We start from the raw sequence: 7,065 nt of genomic DNA, 5'->3' as shown, positions 1-7,065 counted from the left end.
ATTACAAATATGTGTCAATTTTGCACTTTGTTTTTTACCTGACCTGTCTACCATTACTCGCTAAGAGGACCATACCCCTTCTTCTTTTCAAAAATATCACAGTATAGTCCTTGGGGCAGTGCTGGTACTCTTACCATCATACTCCGAGTGGACTACATCTTTAAATATCGTATTTGAAAATATCTGATGAAAGCTTTAATATCTGTTCAATTTACATATGTACTCTACATGTTGCTCCCACATTTCCCAACACATTCCGTTCGAGTTTCTTGCATCGCCATGTAGCTCTCCTCTACTCAAGATATAGCTAACTTCTTCACATCTAAGAGTTGGTCCTCTTCATCTAAGAGTTGTATCTCAGCAGACCATGTCCGCCATTTTTTACCTTCATTTTTGTACCTTTATTTTTTACCTTTGTTTTTAATGTTCATCTACTATAGACCCCTTGTATTGATATACACCATAGGGTCATATCCGATCGCATCTACAAATTACACCACGGCACTAAGATATTAATCTAGTATGTTGTTTCGATTGAAACCTTTCTCAACGTCACGCACCCGTCTCCTTGTTTACATTCGTGACGTCATGCACGCACGCCGCGTGATGACGTTACGTTTACATTATCCACAAATACGGCCATCTTGTAACCTAGTCTCACACTCTGTATTTCCCAGCGTACGGAGCCGGACGGTACTTGTTTCCAGTCGAGTCATACAGTCGGAAACCTGTAAGTACGCTGACAACGGCCCTCAGCCAGAACTTTTTTTACCTTAAGAGAATCTTTTAGATACTAAACTGGGTTTCTTCGATTCCCCAGATTAAAGAAAAAAGCCACACCGGCATTTCTCTCCTCCTAATGGAGAATCCGTGGATACTACGGTAACGTAGCAGTATGCCTACAGACTTCGAGCACGACCATCTTTCCCACATCTCTAGAGATTGAACTCCATTAAGTAAGTCTATTATGTATCCCCATTAGTGAACATCTCAGTTTAGATTGTTCGTGTCTTTAATCATATCAATATACCAATATACTTAGACTGGTCCATCACTTTATTTTACACAGGCTTAAACACCGTATTGACTCCTGTTGAAACTGTCCATGTCAAATATTTTACAGACCCATAATCATGGAACATTCTTCTTATCCTAATGTTTAAAACATAAAAACAGGGTAAGCCAACCACTATTCCTTACCACCTTGAGATCTCGTGCTGAAATAATAAAATATGTAATTAGGAATTACTCTATGTCCTTCTTTCTGAAAATGGCAATTTCTTTCTGTTACTTTAATATTAGCTAAAAAACCAATTGGTTTCAATGAACTAAGTTTTTTCCACAAGAATTATGAATACCTCTTTTGGTTTTGTATGGTGAAATTGCCAGAATTGTGAACATATGCGACAGTGGGATCACTGTTACACGATAATCAATGCTTATACTGGAATTGTAAATAACGAGGTTTTCTATTATCTAATGAATATCTTCTTGTAAAAATGAATATTTCAATTGAATGTAAATTATTATTATCAATTATTCAACTAATCTAGAACATTGTTTAACTTTTTGTAATAGATTTAAAGTTTTGAATTGCATATAGCCCCTGAAGAAGAGAATAACTCTCGAAACGCGTTGGGCAATCCTGTTTGGACTAATAAATCCTGAACTAAAGATCAAGTCACAAGTTGTCTTTTGTACTTAAGTGAATATCTATTCTACAACTGTCTCTATGTTTTAACTATGTTAGGCAAAAAAACACTTGCTTCAATCAACGCTTGGTTTAAGTCGAACCAAAAACTATACTCTTTGAATACTTTGGCTCCATAAGCCCCAGATAGTGTGCAGGGGACGGGAGTTCCCTAATAGGGAACTAACTCTGTTCTCATATTTCCTTCAGCCAATATGCCAGGGTTGCTATTTTGCTTTGGAGGGGTGTCGGTTGCTGGTCACCTGAACAGAAAAAAACGTTTTCACTACAGCTACCAGATTCCTTTGAGTCTAATTAGACACACCTGCTCAACAGCCTCCCTGATGATTATTTGAGATAAGAAAGCGCTAGGAGGAGAACAACTACAGACCACAGAAATGCAGCCGAGGGATCTAACCCTGTTATTACTGAGTACCTGATTTGCAGCAAGGGATCTAACCCTGTTATTACTAAGTACCTGAATTGCAGCAGAAGGGATCTAACCCTGTGAATTTTTGTCCATTTTGGGATTTGACCCAGCTACTTATTTTTTACAACAGGTTCAATTGACCAGAACCGGGAGTGCGCGCCTCACCCACCTTCTTTTTTGTACTGAATGCTATGGGAGTCCCGGGCTCCAGAGGCAGCGCCACGGGGTGACTGTGCCCCACTTTGGAGAATCATAAAGATGGTTCTCTCCCCTCCCCCAAATTTGGGTAGGACTTGTGCTTTGGAGGGGTGTCGGTTGCTGGTCACCTGAACAGAAAAAAACGTTTTCACTACAGCTACCAGATTCCTTTGAGTCTAATTAGACACACCTGCTCAACAGCCTCCCTGATGATTATTTGAGATAAGAAAGCGCTAGGAGGAGAACAACTACAGACCACAGAAATGCAGTCGAGGGATCTAACCCTGTTATTACTGAGTACCTGATTTGCAGCAAGGGATCTAACCCTGTTATTACTAAGTACCTGAATTGCAGCAGAAGGGATCTAACCCTGTGAATTTTTGTCCATTTTGGGATTTGACCCAGCTACTTATTTTTTACAACAGGTTCAATTGACCAGAACCGGGAGTGCGCGCCTCACCCACCTTCTTTTTTGTACTGATTGCTATTTTTCTCCCCCGCACCTTGACTTTAGATAACGTTACAGAAACATAAAAAATAACTCACACAAAAGTCTAGATACATTTAGGTGTGCAAAGGTGTCCTGTTCTCCTTAGGAACAACAAGCAAGCCAGTTGAGGCCAACCGCATAGACCGCGATGGAACCTAGCGTAGGAATTTAGAACACAGATATTCCGGCCCCTGAGACTGTAGGGCACTGTGAGCCAGGCACAAGGTTTTAAAAACAATTTACTGGCCAACTGGCAACCATTGAAGGGTCCGCAGCACCGGGGATATGTGGGCACCATAAGGGGAGCCGGTGGAGACCCGAGCAGCCATATTCTGTAGCCGTTACAGCCGCTGAATAAGACCCTTCGGCTGAGATAGATAAATGGAGTTACAATAGTCTGAGTGGCTGAGCACAATAGCGGCCACCACCGGTGGATGAAGATGAGCAGGAACAAAAGGAAGGTACTTCCTAAGAATACGCAGGCGAAAGTGGCCTGTTTTACAAACAGCGGTAACCTGGGGCTTCATGGAGAGAGTGGCTGAGATTATTACCCCCAGGATCCTAACCTTATCAGCAAGGATCGGAAGGGGACCCAGCGTGGAAGGTCAAAAGGACGCCACCGAAAGTGAAAGGTCAGGGGGGATCCCACCACCAACACCTCAGTCTTATCTCCATTCAACTTCAGCCAGTTGTGGTTCATTCAGTCTCCGACGGCTGTCAGACATCCCCTCAGGCACAACGACATCTCAGCCTGATCGATATCCAGTTGGATCTGGATCTGGGTGTCGTCGGCATAAGAGTAGCATCTGACGACAAAGGAGCGGATGAGGCACACAAGAGGCCAGATGTAGATATTGAAGAGAATGGGGGACAGGGCACAACCTTGAGGGACACCACAAAGAAGAGAGAACATAGAGAAAAGAAATGGAGGAAGTGAAAGAGTCTGAGTTCTGTCGGCCAGAAAGGAGGCAAACCAAGGGTGAACCTGGCCAGAGATTCGACTTGGGCCAGGCGGTCAAGCAGGAGGGGGTGGTCGACAGTGTCAAAAGCCACTGACAGATCTAATAGAATCAGGGCACCTACCCCTCCTGTGTCAACCAGCCTGGCCATATCGTCCAGGCCCGAGACCAGAACACTCTCAGTCCCCCGACCTGGCCTGAAACCAGTTTGGGCAGGGTCGAAAAGCCCAGTAGACTCCATAAAGGAAGATAGAAGAGGAGTAAATGTTGATTTCTTATGTGTATAAACTACCTTTTAATTAAGTGCAATTGCATTAAGTGAGGCTGTATGCCAAAGTCCTCTAATACAAATGCACCTAAATTCTGGGAAGCAGAAGTCCACATTTCAACAATAACAATTATGATGGAAAATCAGGAAGGGTCATTGTTATATTATGTTACGTTAACTGCATTTCTTAAGCGCAACCTTCCCCAGCTAGGCCATCATGCTGTTCATGAGGTAGAAACTGTAAAGGGAGCAAGCAAAGAGGCAGTGCACAAACGTCAAACTGTGAACAGAAAAATATTCTGGGCACACTGGAAGGACAGATGGTCAACAATCTCACAAAGGGACGGTGGGGTGGAGTTCCTTAACTGAGCCACAACCACAGAAATAGAGCAACCTTCCACAGTAGAATATTTGAAGCAGGGAACCAGAATCCGCAAGGCAGTAGAGGAATGCAAGGAATGGGGGGAAGCATAATGGCACATTTAACTTGCAGTTATTCTGGCCCTGTTTTGAAGAAGGTCTGATGGACAATACAAAGGGCCTTAAACTTGATCTGTTTAGCCACAGGGAACCAGTGCAAGGCATTCAGAATAGGGGATGCAGAGGAATAATGAACAGCCCCAGTGGCCAGAACGGCTGCAGAATTTAGGAGAATTTGCAAGCGCTGGAGTAAAAAAGCAGGGTGAACAAGACAAAGTGAATTACAATTGTCCGAAGATCCAGATGTTAAAGACGATACAACCAGAGGGCAAAGTGGAGGGGGGACCTAGGGTAGAACTTTGTGCAGAAGGGGCAGTTTACAGTGAACAGACTGGCATACTGTGCTAACCTGGGCCTGCATAGACAATGAAGCAGAGAGCTTCACACCCAAGTTTTTAACCACTAAAGAAGGGGAAGGCAGGGGGCCAAACCAATCAGGGCAGAAGGTTGAGGACCAACCTGAGTACTCAGGGGTAGAGCCGACTATAAGGACCTCTGTTTTTTCACCATTAAGGTGAAGCCAATTTGTTCCCCTCCAAAGATGGATGGATGGCAGACAGACAGGCACGACACTACGCAGCATTGGCAAGAAGAGAGAGATGAAGCTACACCAAGATCCGAGTATCACCTGCGTATGAAAACACTGCAACCAAAAAGAGTGAATCAGTTTAACAAGAGGCTGAATATAGAGATTAAAAAGAAGAGGGGAAAGAGCAGAACCTTGGGGAATACCGCAAAAGAGGGGCCTAGGAGCTGAGATAAAAGAAGAGAGAGAGAGAATGAGAATGATCAGAAAGAAATGACCCAAACCAGTCAAGGACCGGATCAGAGACGTCTCGTGAAGACAGCCTTTCCATGAGGATGCCATGGACCATGGTGTCAAATGCAGCAGAAAGGTCCAGCAGGATGAGGCCTCCAATACCGTCCTGATCCACAATCATTCATAGATTCATCTCTGATTTAGTGCAGCATTTGGGCTTTCAGGTATGCTTTCGTTTTTAGAAAATATAGATGAATTTGTGATGTGCTGCTCCTGGTTAAATTACCTTTATTAATGCCACTATAAAAACATTCTCAAAAATATTAAGAATTGTATGTTGTATAATGAAGTTGTAGTTCTACAAGCTGTCCTATGAGAGCAAGTTACATGCAAAGCCTACCCCACTATACGCTAAGAGGTTAGAAGAGGCAGTAACAAACTATACAATAATATTGAGTCATAATTAGAAGGTTTTTTAATAGAAATATTCTACTCTATTATTCACCATGCTATGCATTTGTTTGTTTTTGTTCACTGTGCATGTAAAATATCACATTGCTGTGATAACTAATTGAAGTCATTAATATCTTCCAAAAGATCTTCTCCAGGATTAAGCCCATAATGCAAGAGTCCTTCTTTGACAGCTGCCCATGCCATCCGCTGAGTTGTGAATCTAGCTGCCCAGTCACCAGATTTACTGATGACTATAACGCCTCCATGGCCATGAACTCTGTTCTTCATGTAACTAAGACCAGCGTCTGCAGCTTCCTTGGGCACCTTACCTATAAACAAATAAATACACATTAAAAAGGTTCATTGGTAAACATGGTGCATACTTTCCTGTATTAGAATAATTCAAATGGAACAGGACACAATTTCACAGCTGTAATCCTCTGGAGGCAAAATCTGTGCCCATATATATCAGGAGGATGTATCACATAAGTCATCTAATGCATTAGGCAGAACACCCAAATCAGTACACTATATTAAGATACCTGACTGGACTTGAGGGAGAAGATGGGAAGGGAATCCTCTGTCAAAGAAGTTCTATGGTGCTCTGATGCAGGAGTGAGTATCATGGTCAGGGTTGCTTGATCCCGGGTCCATGCATCTTATCTAAAGCTGTGAAGTGTTGTTGATACGATCTCAGAGAATGTTGGCTGAGGCTATCACAATGCTCAGGATTGGCGGCCCAGGCAATCACTGTAACAGTATGCATATGTGCTCCCGCCAGTGCACCCCATCTGTTATTGGTATAAATAACCCCTAGAAATATTTCATGTGGGCCTGGCAGATTTACACCAGTAGGCTATGCTGAAACACTGCATGTTATGTATTAAGGTGTATTACATTTTCCCAGAAGATTGTATGAAAAATCCAACAGATAACTGGTACATGTTTCTATAAATGATAAATGTTGCACAGTACAGTACAGAATAAAACCCTGTCAATACCCCTGGGAAGCCTATTTTAAAAACCAAACAAGTAAAGTTATTCACCATTAATTTTGGAAGTCAGCATTCCACATGTTTTCAAATGAGGCACAGTTTTATTTTATCAAGGCAGAACAGGATCTTCATAAGAATCCTTAGACTCTTGCTACAAAGATAAATATTTATTTGAGAATGTACTCTTTCTTTTACATTTGCAATACGTATCCTATTCAGAACATGTAAAATAATGTTGAATATAAAAAAATATTTCTTTCCTTAAGAGCAGTACATGTGTGCAGTGCACTGTCATCATCTATACAAAACTATGGGAATTAAATCACTCTGATGCAATTATAA

At 42.2% G+C, this 7,065-nt stretch overlaps 1 protein-coding gene across 1 annotated transcript in view; it reads right to left on the bottom strand.

Moving 5' to 3' along the window:
- Nucleotides 1-5,732: 5,732 nt before the first annotated feature.
- The window catches only part of LOC138453393 (isoaspartyl peptidase/L-asparaginase-like), a 1,349,814-nt gene continuing 1,348,481 nt past the window's right edge, over nt 5,733-7,065 (bottom strand). Inside the window, exon 7 of the mRNA XM_069606189.1 lies at nt 5,733-6,057. Within this exon, the coding sequence (XP_069462290.1) occupies nt 5,843-6,057 (215 nt within the window). The 3' untranslated portion in view covers nt 5,733-5,842. The remainder of the gene's footprint in view (nt 6,058-7,065) is intronic.

The sequence above is a fragment of the Ambystoma mexicanum genome, chromosome 4p (genome assembly GCF_040938575.1).
Source record: "Ambystoma mexicanum isolate Mex_15411 chromosome 4p, UKY_AmexF1_1, whole genome shotgun sequence".
Lineage (NCBI taxonomy): Eukaryota > Metazoa > Chordata > Amphibia > Caudata > Ambystomatidae > Ambystoma > Ambystoma mexicanum.
The sequence above is the reverse complement of the archived record's forward strand: the minus strand, read 5'-3'. Positions and strand labels throughout refer to the sequence as shown.